Source organism: Ovis aries, chromosome 17 (assembly GCF_016772045.2).
Source record: "Ovis aries strain OAR_USU_Benz2616 breed Rambouillet chromosome 17, ARS-UI_Ramb_v3.0, whole genome shotgun sequence".
NCBI classification, from domain to species: Eukaryota; Metazoa; Chordata; class Mammalia; order Artiodactyla; family Bovidae; genus Ovis; species Ovis aries.
The window spans coordinates 67,505,432-67,525,770 of NC_056070.1; the positions used below are offsets into that span (position 1 = coordinate 67,505,432).

General features: G+C 43.5%; 1 protein-coding gene across 2 annotated transcripts in view; it reads right to left on the reverse strand.

The window, feature by feature from the left end:
- Window positions 1-19,778, reverse strand: part of PITPNB (phosphatidylinositol transfer protein beta) — a 63,337-nt gene extending 43,559 nt beyond the window's left edge. For both annotated transcript variants that reach the window (XM_015101698.3, XM_015101699.4), the window contains exons 1-5: window positions 19,678-19,778; window positions 14,814-14,844; window positions 11,907-12,052; window positions 1,017-1,108; window positions 100-107 (exon numbers count right to left, since the gene is read on the reverse strand). In XM_015101698.3, coding sequence (XP_014957184.1) covers window positions 100-107; window positions 1,017-1,108; window positions 11,907-12,052; window positions 14,814-14,844; window positions 19,678-19,697 — 297 coding nt within the window. In that variant the 5' untranslated portion in view covers window positions 19,698-19,778. The remainder of the gene's footprint in view (window positions 1-99; window positions 108-1,016; window positions 1,109-11,906; window positions 12,053-14,813; window positions 14,845-19,677) is intronic.
- Window positions 19,779-20,339: the final 561 nt, after the last annotated feature.

The window sequence follows — 20,339 nt, forward strand, 5'->3', positions numbered from 1 at the left end:
AGTTTTAGGAAAATAAAGCAACAGATAGTCGAAAGCAATTACTACATAGGGCGAAGTTTAAAGATGAAGACTATGTGATAGAGAAACAGTTTTACTCACCGTTACAACTGAGGCATACCGGAACAGGCAGGCAACAAAAGAGGAAAAATTTTCAGAATATTAATTGGAGCCAAAATAGTCTGCCACAATATTTAATGTCACAAAGATTAAACTACCTGCCAACACAGAACATTTGGTTTAGATGTGCAAAACACAATTGCTAAACAAACGACAATATGGGATATGTTAAGACTGTGGCGTTACAATCTAATCATTTTAAGTAATTTTAAAACAATGGTAAAAGGAATACTCAGTCGTGTCCAACTCTTTGCGACCCCATGGACTGTAGCCTATCAGGCTCCTCCGTCCATGGAATTCTCCAGGCAAGAGTACTGGAGTGGATTGCCATCTCCTTCTCCAGGGGATCTTCCCGACTCAGGAATCAAACCTAGGTCTCCCACATTGCAGGCAGACGCTTTACCGTCTGAGCCACCAGGGAAGGCGTAAACAAACGACAATGCGGGATATGTTAAGACTGTGGCATTGCAATCTAATCATTTTAAGTAATTTTAAACCAATGGTAAAAGGAATAATGTCACAAGAGCAAAACACCATTTATAAGGCTCGAGGAACAAACAACAGGGAACGGTTCCACCATGTGGCAATGGAAGCAAAATACTGTTGAAACTACATCAAACGATGCTTGCGCATGAGGGTAAGCTTTAAGATTTCTGTATTCCTTTTATCCACTGCCTGTGGAGCCTGCTTGGTCAACAAAGATCTCAGGGTGCCTGTCAGCTGGGAAGGAACTGTGTCCCTCACCAAGGCTTGGGGGAGGGACCCCTGTAGCTGCTTTTCTGCCACAGCTCATGCAGCGACCCCCACAGAAGGCCCCACCTGGTGTCACCCTTCTCTAAGGTGTGGACCCCGGGAGTGCAGGGCAGAGGGGCGAGACGGTTTCTGGGAACCAGACTTACTTGTTCTACAGTAGGGGTATGCGTTCCAGGCTTTCTCGTGAAACACCAAGGAGCCCTCGGGAGCGATCATCCTCACGAACGCGGGGACTTTGCTGGGAGGAGAGAAACACTGGATATATTCTCAACAGCACCACTGCCTCTTTGTTGGCTTCCATCAGACTGCTTCAGAGAGTACTCAAGTATAAAATTAATGTAGAGACAACAAAATGATCGTGTTTAACCACATAGAAGATTGTGTTTTTAAACAGAAGTAATTCTTTCTGATGGCTTTTGACCTACTCCCGTGACACGAGATCTAAGAGTTACCTGAAGCTGTTCAACCTGTGTGAGACACGGAAGTCGTCTCTGGCAACAAGACCACACCACACTTTCTTAACACAGTAAAGAGTCTCCAGAATAAGGTAATGACTTGGAATAAAAGCCTTTTAACACATTTTACAGAATAAACTTCAACAAAAATGATAATATGAAGGGTCCGTGTAGAGAGAAAGATAGGCAAACATACCTAAGTACAGAATTGTGTCGACCTGGAGAATGAATGTCAACTGCTGCCTCAAGTCTGGCCAGATCAGACAGGTTAACCATGTAACTAACACACGATGAGGTAAGTGGGCAAAGCACAGCCACAGACACACCACTAACAGAACACACAACTGGAAAATTAGTTTTAACAAACATGGAAAATTAGTTTCATCAGCCTTCACAGCAGTGCCAATGAAATGACTATTTTCCTGACTGGTGCCTATGGTACAGAAACTTTTACATGCGCAGGCTTTCCACAGATCGGATTCAAATCCCAGCATCGCCCTGAGGCTGTGTGACTTGGAGCATACTCTATCAGGAGCTCTCTGAACTCCCTCCTGTGCTGAATGGAGTCCGCATCACCCACTCTGCAAAGTTACTGAGAGAATCCCATCAGACAGGACCTGTAATGTGTTAAGCACCGGGCACACTGCCATGAGAGCTGACTAAATGGTAACTTGCTGCTGTGGTTTAGTCGTTCAGTCGTGTCCGACTCTTTGCGACCCTGTGGCCTGGAACCCTCCAGGTTCCTCTGTCCATGGATTTCCCAGGCAAGAACACTGGAGTTGGGTTTTAATTTCCTCCTCCAGGGGATCTTCCTGACCCAGGGATGGAACCCATGTCTCCTGTGTCTCCTGCATTGGCAGGCGGATTCTTTATACCACTGAGCTAGCTGGGTGCTTTTTAATTATAAGCTGACACGTAACTAGGTGCTTTCACATGCCTTTCTTCACTTTAATCCCCCGATAACACTATGAGTTAACCATTAATTCATTATTTCATATAACCAGCATTTAAATAGCTAAATAACAATGTCAAAATGACATCCTCCACCTTGAAGCCCTATGTATATTCTTTCCATCAGAGCTGCTTTCTGAAAACTTAAGCACAACTTAATTTCCTAAACTAAGAGAAAGAACAACAGCCCCACAGTAAGACTGAGCAGTTGATCAGAAATACTCCTAAGCTGAATTTCAGAAGCTAAGCAAGGAAGGTGGAATGGGCCCTCCACCAGCCAGAGTGCCGTGTAACTACAAACAGCAGTCAGGACAGCCATCTCCTTGCCTCTGCAGCACACGAGATGGTGCCGTTTAGGGATTCCCAGGCTGTCCAGCGCTTAGGACGTGGTGCTTTCACTGCCGGGGCCTAGGTTTGATCCCTGCTCAAGGAACTAAGATCCAGCAAGCGACATGGCATGGCCAAATAAAAAGAATGCTATGGTGCCAGGAGCCAGTGTGAGGAACTCCGCCCATGGCAAAGGTCATGAGGAACTGAGGCTTGGCATACGCAAAGGCGTGATCAAGCCTCAGGAAACCCCCTGTTCCCGAGCATCTAACCCCAAGACCAGAGTCTGTTTTATGCTCTCACCTACACCTCTGACTTTACGGGGGCTCTCCCCCATAACTGTTTCTCTCGGAGAAGGAGTAAACGTGCAGCTCCAAGGCAATAAAAATTCCTGGGCGTGACAAGAGTGTTTCAGCTTATGGACTCCTCTGAAGGTTATCTAGCCCACCTGTATAGGTTCATCCGGCCACATGTGATTGTTTATAGCCTCCCAACCTGAGAGGCATGAGATGTTTTAGACTTACTAAAGGCAAATTCTTTTGGGGAGTTAGAAATTATTAGTATAATGGGTTGGTTAGGAATTATATTGGTGAGTGGTTTTTCATTTGTTGTGTCAATAATTGCTGCTAATTCCCTGCTCCGGGTGGGACAAGGATGTCTGACTAGCTTGTGTGACAGGATTATCCATACTCCTGCCACATGATTGTTTACTACCTCTCAACCATAAACAGCACAGAGAGTTTTGGAGTATTTTGAGAGTCTTAATTAGCATAGGGCTTTTTCTTCTTGTTGAGTCAATGATTGCCGCCAGGCCTCCATATCCTTAGGCACTTGGGAATATATTAATCAATATATTTGGACTATAGAAAAGGAAATATGGTAGTTTTTGATGTTAGCAATACTAGACTTTTTGAGTTAATGAATTTTCTCTTTTGTAATAGATCGCTGTACTTTGTTATAAATCACTGTGTCCTTGCTATGTAAAAATGTAACTTTACCATATCTTAAGACTAAATGGATCTTAAGGGGAGCATTGGTGAAAGGATTTCCATTTGTTGGGCTGATGTTTGCTGTTAAATCTCCAGGTTCCCTACCCTTATAATGAATATAACTAACATATAGGAGAAATAAGTATTAACCTTTAAGATTAATCATGTTAACCTTGGGTTAAATAAATTCCTTTCTTGCTTGTAACTCACTACACCTTCACCCTATAGGAATGTAACTTTATTTGGAGGGTGGTGCCTGGTTTAAGGAAAAACACCCTTGGAAGAGATAAGTTTTTTGGTTATCAGAAAGAAAGGATCATAAAATGTCAGCAGGTCTCACTCATGGCCAGAAGATGATGTACCTTTTTATACATTTATGTGAAGCACCTGATTTTGGTAAAGGTCAGGACTGCTGACTCCCGCATGACTCTGTATTCATCCCTATGTGTAACAAAAGGTATATAAGCAAACCCCAAAATAAAGAAATCGGATCAGTTTCCGGAAAGACTGATTCTCCCATGTCGCTTCTTTCTTGCCCTCATTTTTCTGGCTGAATTCCCATCTGGAGCATGGATGCTATTCCACATAATCCAAGTTATTCAGCCTCTTTTTCTCCACTAATCTTCCTACTACACTATCCATTTCTAATCTCTCTATATCTGTAATTAAATATGTATTTTTCCAAAGACACCGACTCCGTCCCCACCTTCGAATCACCCTGGATCCACCAGGGCTGGACCCCGGCAAGTGGCGCCCGGAACAGGCTATTCGAAGGTAAGTTCTTCGGAGCAAAAGCTCCCCCCCAGAGTGATCTAATCACTCCCCTCCACCCCAGGGTTGAGTTTTCGGGACGGATAGGACCCCACTTAGGGTGCCGCGGACCCCGCTGTAGGATAGACAGGGCAAGTAGGAGTGGGAAGTGTTGAAGGGTTTAGAGAAACCTAGTTTTCTAGAGGTTGAAGTAAAGACTTTGACAAGGCAGACTTTTACAGGTTACTATTTGTGGCAAATTAAATCTTTAAATCATTGGAAAAGCTTAAGTATTACTATCATATATGCAGTATTCCCATGATTACAAGGGCGTAAACTTAAAAGATATTAATTGAAGGAGGGCTCTGAGCATGTGCTACTTTTGAAATCTTGGGAAGTTCATACAAAGGGGTATAACTTCAGGGAAATGAAGACAGGATACATCAAAGTAGTATCACATTAAAAGTCAAAGAAGATCTAAGTACTCCAAACCATTTCTTGCATTGGTAAAAAACTAGAACCAAGAATGCTTTAAATGCTAAAGAGGTCTAATCAGGGTATAATGTAATCTATGTGGGGAATTTTTTAAAATACAAGCTACAAGATTACTTGCTATCTGTGGGTATGACAAACAGAGTATCAACGGTTCACCTGGTCAACTTAGAAAAAGGCAGGAGAAAAACACCACAAATATATTCTTAATTATTCTATTTCTACAGTGCCCAATATTCTAAAAACCTTAATATTCAACAAGTTTTAAAATTTGCTGACACAAGAAAATTGGCAATCAGTTACTGAAGGTCAGCGTAAGACCAATTTCTAAAAAAATGTTAGTATTTCTTCATCGTGCTTCCAAATGCCTATTACTTTAATTCTAGGGTGCTTTTTCTACTATGTATATTTCAACTCATTTTATGTTTGACTTAGTTTCATGCAAGGATGGGCACAATAAAGGACAGAAACAGTAAGGATCTGACAGAAGCAGAAGAGATTAAAAAGAGGTAGCAAGAAAACACAAAAGAACCATACCAGAAAGGTCTTAATGACCAGATAACCACAGTGGTGTGGTCACTCACCTAGAGCCAGACATCCCAGAGTGTGAAGTCAAGTGGGCCTTAGGAAGCATTACTACAAACAAAGCCAGTGGAGGTGATGGAATTCCAGCTGAGCTCTTTCAACTCCTAAAAGATGATGCTGTTGCAGTGCTGCACTCAGTATGTCACCAAATTTGGAAAACTTGGCGATGGCCAGAGGACTGGAAAAGATCAGTTTCCATTCCAATCTCAAAGAAGGGCAATGCCAAAGAATGTTCAGACTACTGTAGAAGTGCACTCATTTCAAGTGCTAGCAAGGCAATGCTCAAAATCCTTCAAGCTAGGCTTCAACAGTATGTGAACCAAGAACTTCCAGATGTTCAAGCTGGATTTAGAAATGGCAGAGGAACCAAAGATCAAATTGCCAACATTCATTGGATCATAGAGAAGCAAGGGAATTCCAGAAAAACATCTACTTCTGCTTCACTGACTACATTAAAGCATTTGAATGTGTGGTTCACAACAATTGTGGAACACTCATCAAGAGATGGGAACACCAGACCACCTTACCTGTCTCCTGAGAAACCCGTATATGGGTGAAGAAGCAACAGTCAGAACCAGACGTGGAACAAGAGACTGGTTCAAACTGGGAAAGGAGTACGTCAAGGATATGTATTGTCACCTTGCTTATTTAACCTATATACAGAGTACACCATGTGAAATGCCAGGCTGGATGAATCCCAAGATGGAATCAAGACTGCTAGGAGAAATATCCAGAGAAGGCAATGACAACCCACTCCAATACTCTTGCCTGGAAAATCCCATGGGTGGAGGAGCCTGGTAGGCTGCAGTCAATGGGGTCACAAAGAGTTGGACACGACTGAGCGACTTCACTTTCTCGCACTGGAGAAGGAAATGGCAACTCACTCCAGTGTTCTTGCCTGGAGAATCCCCAGGATGGGAGAGCCTGGTGGGCTGCCGTCTATGGGGTCGCACAGAGTCGGACAAGACTGAAGCGACTTAGCAGCAGCAGCAACAGCAGGAGAAATAACAACCTCAGATATGCAGATGACACCACTTTAATGGTAGAAAGTGAAGAGGGAACTAAAAGAGCCTCTTGATGAGTATGAAAGTGGACAGTGAAAAAGTTGGCTTGGAACTCAATATTCAAAAAACTGAGATCATGGCATCTGGTCCAATCACTTCACGGCAAATAGATGGGGGAAAAGTGAAAACAGAGGCAGATTTTATTTTCTCGGGTTCCAAAAATCACCGCGTCACTGACTACAGCCATGAAATTAAAGATGCTTGCTCCTTGGAAGGAAAGCTATCACAAACCTAGAATGCATATTAAAAAGCAGAGACATCACTTTGCAGACAAAGGTCTGTATAATCAAAGCTATGGTTTCCCAGTGGTCATGTGCAGGTGTGAGAGCCAGACTATAAAGAAAGCTGAGCGCCAAAGAACTGATGCTTTTCAACTGTGGTGCTAGAGAAGACTCCTGAGAGTCCCTTGGACAGCAAGGAGATGCAACCAGTCCATCCTAAAGGAAATCAGTCCTGAATATTCATTGCAAAGACTGTTGCTGAAGCTCCAATACTTTGGCCACCTATGTGGAGAGCTGACTCACTGGAAAAGACCCTGATGCTAGGAAAGACTGAAGGCAAAAGAAGAGGGCACCGGAGGATGAGATCATTAGAGAGCATCACTGACTCAAAGGACATGAATATGATGAGCAAACTCCGGAAGAAGTGAAGGACAGGGAAGCCTGGCATGCTGCAGTCCACAGAGGAGCAAAGAGCTGGACACAATTCGGCAACTGAACAACTATAACCAAGAAATGAGCAAACCTTTGAACTAGTTTTGTTTCAAATCTACTGGCTTTTCATGTTTAATATGAGAACATGAGCTGACTACATTTAGGGGAAATGAACAAATGGAATAAATAAAATAAAATTTCAATTCTGTTTCAAAGAAGAATAATTTTCATCAAGGGCAACTTCAATATATCTCTAACAAGACAAGTCAAAGGTGCCATTTATACACAAGAGAAAAGTATATACCTGTTCTCCCCCTCAGTGTCACTTAGGAAGTCACTTCAGCAACATGCAGGAAACTCTGTTTTGGAAGCTTAGTCTCAGGAAACGGACAAATAGTAGCCAAATTAACAAAACAGAGCTAGAAATTCAAAAACAAACTAAAAAGGACATTCATCCTCTTGCTACTCCAAACTAGTCACAAAATGTCCTCTCACAATAAACCAATATTTGTGACAGAGAGTCACCTCGACCACAGAGTTTAAGCGTTAGCCATAGAATCATGTCCAGTTGCACAAACGTTCTTTGCCAGTGCACAGCCTTCCCCCACTCCATCTCTGAATACAAAATAAGAATATTTAACTCCAAGTTAAAATTCAACTGAAGTGTTTTATCAGTTGTGTTATCAACATCAAATCTAACCTCGATGCGCTAACGGCTGTGAACCTGTGCACTGAGCAGTAAGATGCCTTGGTCAGAGCGGGAGAAGAGAACAGAGGGCTCACGTGATTTATAATAACACGTGATAAAGGACCACAGGGTACACGTAGCTTCTCCTGATGCAGGAGCCAACTTAAAAAAAAAAAATCCTGTTCCTGAGAAAATAATACCTTGGCAAATCATTTCAAACTGCACTTTCCCCAATGGAAAGTTTACGTCTTCTTGAGTAAGTAATCTTTCACTTTAAAATCAACTGAAATACACCTTATGTACAATAGAGACCTCGTACCTTGATCCACTCAAGTATTTACTAACTGTCCACTGTGCCAGGGACCATGTAAATAACGGTGTACAAACAAGGACAATTCCTACCGAGAGCTCACCTTCCGAAGAGGGCAGCGGAAAATAGGTCAGCAGACAGCAAAAGGCAGAGAGAAGCAGCGTTCCTGAAGTGCCATGAGCTTAAGGAACACGGCAATGGGCGAGTGAGCACGTGAGGCAAAGGAACTCAGAAGAGGTGAGGGAGGCTCAATGAACTGCAGCCAGCCTCATCCAGAGACAGCGATCACAGAGCGGGCAGAGGGACCCGCATGAACAAAGGGCCAGGCAGAGGCCTCCAGTAAGGTGAAGGCTGACCACGAAAGGACAGAGGGACAGAAGCCTAGCATGGTGAGGTGGGCAGGGAGCAGACAGACCACCCAGGGCCTGTCTCAAAGGTCTGTATCAAACTTTCTGGCTTATTTCAGATGCCCCCAGAGAGTTCACTGGTGATAACAAAGGGAGGTTTTTAAATGTATTGGTAAAATTCAGTGAATGAGTAAATTTCAAGTGCTAGAAAAGTAAAACTGAGTAAACCTAAGTAAATTCAATACTATGAATACTATATAGGTTATACCATGAAGAATGCTAAATTTTCTCAAAAGGCACATTTTTAGATATACTTAAGGTGAAAACAACAGAATGGGAAAGACTAGGTATCTCTCCAAGAAAATCAGAGATACCGGGAACATTTCATGCAAAGATGGGCTCGATAAAGGACAGAAATGGTATGGACCTAACAGAAACAGAAGATATTAAGAAGAGGTGGCAAGAATACACAGAAGAACTATACAAAAAAGATGTTCACAACCAAGATAATCACAATGGTGTGATCACTCACCTAGAGCCAGACATCCTTGAATGTGAAGTCAAGTGGGCCTTAGAAAGCATCACTACGAACAAAGCTAGTGGAGGTGATGGAATTCCAGTTGAGCTCTTTCAATTCCTGAAAGATGATGCTGTGAAAGTGCTGCACTCAATATGCCAGCAAATTTGGAAAACTCAGCAGTGGCCACGGGACTGGAAAAGGTCAGTTTTCATTCCAATCCCAAAGAAAGACAATGCCACAGAATGCTCAAACTACCGCACAATTGTACTCATCTCACACGCTAGTAAAGTAATGTTCAAGATTCTCTAAGCCAGGCTTCAGCAATATATGAACTGTGAACTTCCAGATGTTCAAGTTGGTTTTAGGAAAGGCAGAGGAACCAGAGGTCAAATTGCCAACATCTGCCGGATTATGGAAAAAGTAAGAGAGTTCCAGAAAAACATCTATTTCTGCTTTATTGACTATGCCAAAGCCTTTGACTGTGTGGATCACAATACACTGTGGAAAATTCTGAAAGAGATGGGAATACCAGACCACCTGACCTGCCTCTTGAGAAACCTATACAGGTCAGGAAGCAACAGTTAGAAGTGGACATGGAACAACAGACTGGTTCCAAATAGGAAAAGGAGTACATCAAGGCTGTACATTGTCACCCTGCTTATTTAACTTATATGCAGGGTACATCATGAGAAACGCTGGGCTGGAAGAACCACAAGCTGGAATCAAGATTGCCAGATGACACCACCCTTATGGCAGAAAGTGAAGAGGAACTCAAAAGCCTCTTGATGAAAGTGAAAGTGGAGAGTGAAAAAGGTGGCTTAAAACTCAACATTCAGAAAACAAAGATCACGGCATCTGGTCCCATCACTTTACAGGAAATAGATGGGGAAACAGTGGAAACAGTGGCAGACTTTATTTTTGAGGGGCTCCAAAATCACTGTAGACGGTGACTGCAGCCATGAAATTAAAAGATGCTTACTCCTTGGAAGAAAAGTTATGACCAACCTAGACAGCATATTAAAAGGCAGAGACATTACTTTGCCAACAAAGGTCCGTCTAGTCAAGGCTATGGTTTTTCCAGTGGTCATGTGTGGATGTGAGAGCTGGACTGTGAAGAAGGCTGAGCGCCGAAGAATTGATGCTTTTGAACCGTGGTGTTAAAGAAGACTCTTGAGAGTCCCTTGGAATGCAAGGAAATCCAACCAGTCCATCCTAAAGCAGATCAGTCGTGGGTGTTCTTTGGAAGGACTGATGCTGAAGCTGAAACTCCAATACTTCGGCCACCTCATGTGAAGAGCTGACTCATTGGAAAATATTCTGATGCTGGGAGGGATTGGGGGCAGGAGGAGAAGGGGACAACAGAGGATGAGATGGCTGGATGGCATCACTGACTCGATGGACTTGAGTTTGAGTGATCTCTGGGAGCTGGTGATGGAGAGGGAGGCCTGGCATGCTACGATTCATGGGGTCGCAAAGAGTCGGATACGACTGAGCAACTGAACTAACTGAAGGTGCTAATGAATTAAAGAAACCATGAAAAACACCGTCTCTGGATAATAGATTAATCAAAGTTATTGCCCTCACTCAAACCTGCAGCAGAAGCAAAGAAATGTTGCGTTCTAAGATAACATCCAAGTAAAACTGAAGGTTCTACAAAGTGACGACCCACTTTATATTCATGTGTCATTATAAACAAAGCAACTGCCTTAAACTGAGAGAATTATGAAAAATACGAATCATCACAACCCATCCACAACCTTAAAAGGCTCTACAAAACCCCACCATGAATCAATATGAAGAGAAGAGAGCCAAGTGCAGAGCGATTCCCTCCTCCTTTGATAAACTGGAGACTACTGACAAGACACTCGTAAAACCATCACTGATCTGCCGTTACTTAAGTATTAGTGCGCATTTTCTATTTTAAAATATTTATACAAAAAAACAGAGATCAAACTGCCAAACTTAGCAGAACTGCAAACTAAGAGATAAAAACAATTAACAAAGGATCTGAATGGTCAAGTCACGCAATAAATTCAAAGGGCCAGTTAATACGAAGAACATTTAACTTCACTGATAGAGAAATGCAAATTTAAACAAGAGGCTATTTTCTGTGCATCAAATTGGCGAAAATTAAAAACAAAATTATGAGGAAACAAATGCTCTCAAATTTTTGGAAGGCAATCTGGCAATAATACCAAAACTTTAAAAGAGCATGGACTTCCAGCAATCCTACTGTAACAAACTTCTTCCAGAGAAACAGGAACCTATGGTATAAAGATTTATGCACACACAGCCACCTTCATAGAAATATTACCTGCAACAGACAAGAAGGCAAATACCTAAAACACCTAAATCGACTTATCATTTAGAGAATGGTTAAGCAAACTGTGCTTCTGGCCACACCAAGACGTTTTACTCAGCTTTGAAAATAAGGAAAGGGCATTAAATAATAACAATAAGGAAGGATGCTCATGATGTCATCACTGCATAAAAATGAATGCAGAGTGCAGAACCGTGCGTGCGGTGTAGATCCTGTTTGCTGTGGACAGCAAGCAATGACACAGGTGACATTTTTATGTTTCTTAAAAATTGCTTTGAATATGTGTAGAAAATTAAGTTGTTTCTAGTTTCTCTCTAGGGATATGGATTTGTGATAACATGAGGTGGGTACTACGTTTTTAACTTATCATCTTCTGTTTGAATTTAAGAAGCAGACAGATCAATTCATAATTTAAAAATAATAAAGGAGAGGAATGCTCTCAAAAATTAAAATGCAACATATCATCACAATGAAAATGACAGTCAACAGTCAATTAGGTAGTTACATGCTTAATACGTGGCTGGACAGTCAAAGCATGGTTATTTAATACAATGACTAAGCACCAGCTGTGAACACCCTGCTTACCTCTTTAGGTGATAAATTTTGTGTGTATACTGTCCCTTTTCTCCATCCTTTTCGTAAGGTTCATTCTTTAAGACTTCAATTCCTTCACCACCACCAGTCTCATTCTTACTGGCTTCTGCCACAGAGTAAAGCTGCCCAACCTGGTACTGAAATATCAAAGAGCACAGAACTTCGGTGAGTCGGCAGTAATTGCAAAAACTTCCTGTGCTAAAATCTTTCTGCAGATACAGAAAAGCACATCCCAACCATTGAGCACATATGTTCCACACGAAAACATGACTCAGATGAGAGATTAGTAGGTGTGGAGAGATGAACACCAGATGATCATACAGCTTCAGGAAACTCTAACAGTTTTCAAGATTTCCATTATTTAGGAAAACTGTTAGTTACAAATATTCTGGTGCTTTAATACATACTATCCACTTGTTTCAATGTCAAGATGCATTTTTTTAATAATAAATATACATTCATATTTTCCAAATCATCTTCACATCTATGACATCTCACTTTATTTCACAAAATCCTAAAGAAGGTATGACAGGAATATATCTGTTACTTCTTCGCCAAAAAAGAAAGCTGAGCAATCAGAATACTGTTCTCAATAATGTGGAGGGCTATAAAGTGACCAAAAAAGCCTGCAAATACACAGCGCCACTACAGTGCAGAGTGAGGCAGACCTCTGGGGTCCTGTTTCGCATGCTTACGCATGTGCATGCCTGATTTGGCTCTGGTCCCCCTAAATAGAAACAGTACTGGGTATCTAGGGTCTCAGTTGTTAACTGTGAAGTTCTCCAGTAAAAGGAAACTGGTTTTAAAGTATAAATAAGCAAGCATTACCATGAAAAGGCAAGAAATTGCTGATAGTGCTTTCTCTTTCACTTTAAAGGAGATAAGAATTCTCACTGGCTTGCACCAAAACCTGTGAGTGGACACCATTATTCTATGCCCATCTGGAATGTCCAACAGTTCCAACAAATGATAAAAAGCAAAGTTCTGTATTCTAATTTGTTTCAGTAACTCAATCATGGAACCATCTCCAATCTCTTCAAATTTGGCTAAATTTCTTCCTTCTAATGATGAGAGCCTGAAGAAATGTTTTTCTTTTTTTCCTCTTTTTTTTAAAGCATATTTTCAAAGAAAGGCTACCTCTAAAAACTAGTAATTCAAAACTAACATTTTATTTTGAGGAACAAAAAATCAGGGTAGTTGTAAGTTCAGCAAATAGTTCTATCTACAAAAGCCCATGGGAATGTGATGCTATATTGACGGTTAATTCACACACACAGATCTGGAAAGGTTTAGGAAGCTGGAACCAAACAGATTTCTTAAATACGTCAAAAATCAGTTTTTGTAGAGATTTCAGACTGTAGAAAGGGCTGTCTTCTTTCTTCTGGTTTTTATGACAGACCACCAGGGTTAGTCCAGGAATGCTACAATCCTTAAGTCCTTCAAAATACACTTTTCAACAGTGTCATATTTTAAAAATAGGATTAAAATGTCTCTAAGTCTGAGCATAAACTTGATCTTGGTTAGAGACAGAGTAACAAAAATTTACACAGAAACAAGTGTTCAAAAATATGTTATTAATGGAATGATCACTTGTCACATGACACTAGGCTTTCATTCTCACTTTTAAGAAGAACTTAAACAACGACAGGAGGCATAGTAAGTCTGAATGTAACAAAAAGCTGAGATTATTCTGGGTGACAATAACAAGACTCAGAAAGATTTCAACAAGTTGATCCAACTAGCTGAAACGAAAAGAAAAAAACAAAAACAAATGTCAATTTCCACATTCAAGTTCAAACAACTGTGTAAGTAAAGATATGGGGTGCCTGGCTTATCTGAGTGTTCTAATACATTTGAAGCCTCAGACCCTACTGAGGTACTTGTGGCTGTGTTCAAGTCTACACGAAACAGTGCCAGACAGCTACTCGTTTTCAGTTCCTGCATTTTTTTTTCCTTCTGCCTGCCTTCTGTCAGCTGTCACATCTTAGGGTTATCAGTTTGTTTTGTTCCACTTCCAATCCAGTGGTTCCAGTTGAGTCTCAGCTCCAGGAGGCCCAGATAACCGAGGAGTACAAGCTGTGAGCAAGCTGCAGGAGGACCCCAGGGCCTTCGTGGGTTTTGCTCCGTGGACCTGGATTTCTCAGGAGCCGTCTCTGCTCGTATCTTCATTCCTAGCTGTACTACTGACAGCTGAGCCCACGAGACACGCAGCTTTCCGAACAGGCGATGCCCTTCTGTACTGTGTGCAGCTTGAGGGAGATGATGGCCTCTTGCGCTCCCGTGCAGAGCACTGCTTTCGGCTGAGAGCACCAAGCACAGCACGTGCAGCAGCGACGGGCTGGTGAGGAGGCCCAGAGGTGCTGTTATACCAGGCCACACGCACGTGTGCGAAGGCTTAACCTCGGGACCGCAGGCAGAAAAGGTGGGACGAAGGGCCATGGAGAGGAGACAGAACTGCCAGAAGTTACCCTGAAGGGTCACCATGGATAAGAGAGAACAGGCTTCCTTCCTCCCCTTTCTGCTCAAGTGGAAGGAACTGTAAACAGTAGGCAGACTTTACAGGAAGGCAGCTTTTGGTTTAAAGTAACAAGAAATGTTTAAAATGTCCAACAGTAAAGTAGGTGGTTTCTCCAAGCAGCCAGTGACTTAACCCTAAAGTGCCCAGGTTGCAGCTGGAACCTCCATTCTCTGACACGCTGCCGACAGAATTCCTGCGCCGGACAGGGTGGTCAGCGTGCTCAGATTCTTCCAAAACCAGGCAGGGTAACAACAGATATTTATTTACCGTTAATTATCTCTAACACATCAGTATTCACTGTCACATACGGCAAAGCAAAGATAAACGAAAATATTACCTCAGATTAGCATACCAAAATAAACTATGCAAGCAAGACTTACCTCCTGAACCGAACATGGCAGAACCACACGGCTAAAAAGACAAAAGGATAACAAATGTTACACACGAAGTGGTTGGCTTTAAAACTGATCTCCGCGATTAAAAGACCTTTTGCTTTAAATCCAATGAAAGCATAGTACAAGATATCATTTATGGAAGAGGGTCCTTGCAATGACTACAGATAAAGAGTTTTTAAACTGGGGAAATAAAACTACCCACTGCTGACTCTCAACAATCACTTGCATGTAGCACCCTCATTATACCAGGACCCCAAAAACACCGTTGTAGAGATTCTTGTGAGGAGTAAAGGAACAAGAGGAAACTCATCACTGAAAATTGCGGGGTACATGATGTATCATTTGTAGACTGTCTGGTCAGGCTGCCCTCAAGAAATTTTTAATATGGTTTCATTCTCCATCTATACACTATGCATTTTGTTTTTATGGTACTTTCTCACAGAATTCATGTCTTGAATCTCACGATAAATGCCTCCAAAAACTGCTCTCTACTACCCAATTACTGCTCAGTCTTACTGAAAAAAACCATGTAAAACATCCTATAGACTTAGTGAGAAAAAACTTTACCATGGAAAATATTTTGAATCTGAGAAATACAACCCCTTTCAGGGCAGATTCAACGTGAGGTTGCTGTGTTTGACCTTGTCCAAGAGTCTGTTCCTGTACACACAAGAGGACTAGGACAGAGACGTAATGCTCCTAGCGATGAATTCCAAAAAAGAACTCTGTGATGAACTATTTTATATCAGGATATTGCATTTTATCTCCAGATTTTTTAGGGAAGTACTCTCATACTTAGTTCCACAAGAAGCTCTGAAAACCAAGGCCATCCCCAAATATCACATGTCTCATGGTCCAAGAGGGCAACTCCCCACCCCACCCATCCTGCCCGCCCAACCTGGTCATTCTTAAGACTGTTCTCTCCTACCATCTAACTACCATAGCAATGCCACTAAAAATCTTATTTTAACTCTAAGGAGAGGAAAAAAATACCACAGGGTTCACCTCAATTTTCATTTTACAGGAAATCCCCAATAGTGTTCTTCACTCCAGCTTCTCTTCAGCTGCTCTTTTTACCTGTGGTTCTCTCCTTAGCCTTCCTCAAACACTGATGCTTGAGTCTCACATCACCTTAATCTCTACCAGGTATCTCGCGTTACTCCCGCCTCCTCCTCGACTACTGGGGGTCACTCATCACACTGTCATTCTGATAATGATCGACTAAAGGCCATGAAGGTTCTCCAAGTCACAACAGTTGCTAACTTCTTCTCATCAAGAATAAACTTGTTATACAAAATCCTTCCAATAACTAATCATTTATTTCAGCTGTCTTCTTGGGGTACACACGAACATGCTCACCGTGTCAGTAACAGAAAATAAAACTGGGGTGGAGAGGTGCAGTGGACAGGGGGGAAGACTATGATATGGGCTGGGAGCCTATTTGGGGAGATTAAGACAAAGATACAGGTTGGGAGCATACTTTCAGGGCCTGGAATACAATGGTACGAAATCTATTACATTTATTCAACAACAAAGAATTCTGGAAGGTTGTTCCCAAAACTAAGCAACATAGCTATAGCTAACACGTCCTCTTAGGTACTTAAAGACAATGAGAAGCAGGAGGATGGGGTAAAAAGCCATCTTTTGGGAGGCAGGGCAAGGATTAACAAAGACCCAGAGGAGGATGCTCCGTGTACTGAGGAGCCTGGAGGGCTGTCCGCGGATCCATGACTCACACTGACACACCGACACACACAGGAGAACTCTGAGGAGCCTGGAGGGCTACAGTCCACGACTGACACTCTCACACTCAGTCCACGGGTCCACGACTGACACTCTCACACTCACACACAGGAGAACGCTGGGCTGCAGTCCATGGATCCATGACTCACACTCTTACACTTTCACACACACTCACACAGGAGAACACTGGGCTGCAGAGGAAGTCGAAGGAAGGAATAGAAAGGAAACAGTTCAAGACTTCCCTGAAGTTTCACAAAACCAAGAATCACTGCTGAATAATTTTACTAGTAGGGAAAACTTACTTCACAAAATGTAAGTGACTGATTATGACATTCTGAATGAATGACAAGTAACTTCTTCAAGATTTAAGAAAAAGTAAAAGAGATAAGAAACAGACAAGCTTTAATTTTGCATTATTATTCTAAAAGCAATATTCAACTTTTACAGCACTTTGAAAATTTTCAAACTTCTCTGAAAACTGTTATGAAAATACTTTTCCAAAATCACACAACCTACTAGTTCTTTAAAACCAGGATTTTATGCTAATGGCAATTTCACCTACTGCTTAAGTAACAACTTGAAGGTAACTCCCCATCCTGGAAAAGTTATTTCTAACCTTTTAATTCATGTCAAAAATAGCTGGCATTTTTAAAGACAACAAACATTTGCCAAAGTATATTACAGTTTACCAACATCCTTACATAGGGATGACCTACCTATTCATTGCTCCTGACCAAGAACAATTTTAGAAAACTGACAGGTGAGTAGGAAGAATCATTTTTTTCATTAGACAACACTGAGTTCTTATAGTGCGCTAAACTAAGATGCCATGCTGGATCCCAGGAATACTTGAATAAGAAATAGCCTCTGACCTCAAAAAGTCTAGGAGAAAAACGGGAATTCCCTGGCAGCCCCGTGGTAAGGACCCTGAGCGTTCACTGCCAAGGGCCCAGGTTCAATCCCTGGTTAGGAAACTAAGATCCCACAAGCCACATGGGGCAGACAAAAAAAGACGACTTTAGGAGGGAAATAAAATCTAGGGGAGACACAGGTGAGGAGTGGACATCAAGAAACGTAACTGAGAATTCCTTCAGAAAAAAGTATTACACCTTGAGCATATTTCAACATTGGTTATACTGGCACATTAAAATTTTTATAAATAAAGTAATGATTCACAAAAAGCATAATGTGCAAATTCCCAGTGAGAATTGCTTTCCATGATCTAGCCTGACACTACTCACGTAACTGTCAAAGGGACCTGCTGAATACAATTCACATTACAGAAAGGAGGAAGTAACTCTAATAAAAGAAAAATTACTAGATCTGCAACCCAAAATTAGTTCCACAACTTACTTGCCGTGTGACTTGGGCTAAGTCAATTGTCTCTTATTTCCTCCACAAGCCTTAACACCTGCCAACTACAGACACTACGAAAATTTCAGAGTAATAAATGAGCTAACGCTTTCATGCTACATTATACAAATGAAATGGAAGAGAATTTTTAAAAATTTTAATAAAATTTTAACTAAAAACTTGTCTTTTCTCAGGATCGCTGTAACTGACTGAAGTTAGAATGTTTCATTCATTTAACAAATATTTATTGAACGTTTACTATGTGCCAGAGACCTCAAGAATTGGGAATACGAGAGTGAGCAAAACAGACAAATTCATAGGGTTTATGTACAGTGAGAGAATACATCCAGTAACAGAGAAGCAAGTCAGATGGTGATAGCTCTATGAAGAACAATGAAGCCAGAAAGCAAACACCAAACCGTGCGGGTTGCAAATGGATCTTCAGAAAGAGATTCCAAGAAAGTGATATTTAACCAAAGACCTGAAAAGGCGTCAATTAGGAAAATGAAGGTAGAGCTCTTCACCCAGAGGCAAGAGCAAGCAGAAAGGCCCTGAACTGAGCTTATTTTCCTGGAGTAGGAAAAGCAAGAAACCTTGTGAGCTTGGAAAGGGCAAGGGAAGTGGTGTAACTGAAATCAGAGAACAAAACAGTGGTTAAAACCTCCCAGGGTATCTATCCTAAAGGCGTTGGCTTTCACTCTCAGTGAGATAAGGGGGTCCGGAAGATTTTTAAGCAGAGAAGCGACAGGAATGACTTTTAAAAAGAAATCTGCACTAACACTAAAAATAAGCTGTCTGGAGTTAGCTAAATTAAGTCCAACATTTCAAGAGTTTACAATGAAAAGAGCATTTGAAACACCCAAGAATGGGCCACACTAGAAATCCTCAGTTGCCCAAACAGTGGCTGACATGAACCAGCTGTGACAGCGGAACACTCGCTGCCAACCAGATTTCCTGCGATCAGTAGTCACAGTCCTTGCCGGTAGGAAATGCCGTAACTTTTCAACAAAACCACTTCGCCGGTCTGATGCACCTGGGAACCCTTCCATACGACCGACCACATGTTAACGCCTGACCTAAACCCGGGGAAAGTCCATGGAGCCCAGAGTGTCATCCCATCTTCAAGATATGGAAACTGAGACTCAAGAGCAGAGAGAGATGGCTCTCTCGGGAGCTTCGCTTCCCAGCGAAGACAGGTTTTTCCCGACTCCCAGCTCCTGCAGGAACTTCGGGGCGCCTACGTCCCACCTCGAGCCCTCGACCACCAGGGCAGCCTTTAGCTGGCAAGCCCATCTTCCGCGGGTTACAGGCAAGCTCCACCCCGGGGACGACAAATCAGAGACCCACCGCGTCTCCCCCGCACCCTCGGGCTTCGGCTGCGGGTGGGCCCAGTCTCAGACTAGCGTGGGGGGGTGCTGGGGAGAAGGCGGGTCCCAGCGGAAACTCCCGGCCGCGCCCGCCGGAGCCACGCGCTCGGGCCGGGACCCTGCCTCCTCCGCCCCCGGGGTGGGGGTGGGGGTGGGGAGGGCGCTGTTACCACGGCAACAGCGCTGGGGGTTGGGGGGAAGCAGGCAGCGCACTGCTGAGGGGCCTCAGGCGGGCCGGGGGCGCGTGCCGGCGGGAGGGGGCGCGCGCAGGGAGCGGCCGGCCCCGCGGTTCGCTCCTTCTTAGGAATATTCCGCCACTTCTCAGTCAATGGATCCCCTACCACTGCCGCCCCGGAACCTCGCTCACGCCCACCGGTCCCACTCACAATTCTTTAATCAGCACCATCTTTCCGGAACCCCTTCACAGCTGCCGCCGCCTCTACCTCTACCACCACCGCCGCCGCCGCTACCGCCTCTCAAAGCGCCTGCGCGGCTCCGCCCCCTGCCGTCCCAGCCGCCGCGGCGCCTGCGCGTCCACACCCTTCCGCCGCGACCCGTCGCGTCAGCGCGCGAGAGGAGCTGGCCCCGCCCCAGCCCCGCGCCCCGCCCTGGGCGCGCGAAGGCTCGTCTGCGGCTGCGCGGGCTGAGCGCGAGCTCGCCTGTCTCCTGGCGGCGGCTCGGGTTTCCAGTCAGGTTCTGTTGAGGGAGGCAGTGCAGCCTGCGTTCTCTGGTGAGTTTTCCGAGTCGGTTCCCTGAAGTCGTTTTCTGGTGAGAAGAGCTAAACTTTCTCTCACTGCCTTTGAGAGAAGGTCGCCTTCTTGACGGACGTCTCCGTTGCGAAGTCCGCGCTAAAGACTCGAGTCCGAGAAGGGTTGGTCCGGTGGGGGGTTTGTGCGCCGGTTCCACAGACCCAGGCGCGCGCTGGGGACAGCTGTGGCCGCACGAGTTCCCAAAGTCCTTATCCCTTACTCTTGGGTCCAGAGTTCCGGCCGTGGCTGTGGCCCGACCGCGGGGGCGTCCCACCGTCCCGCCCAGCTCCCCAGGGGAA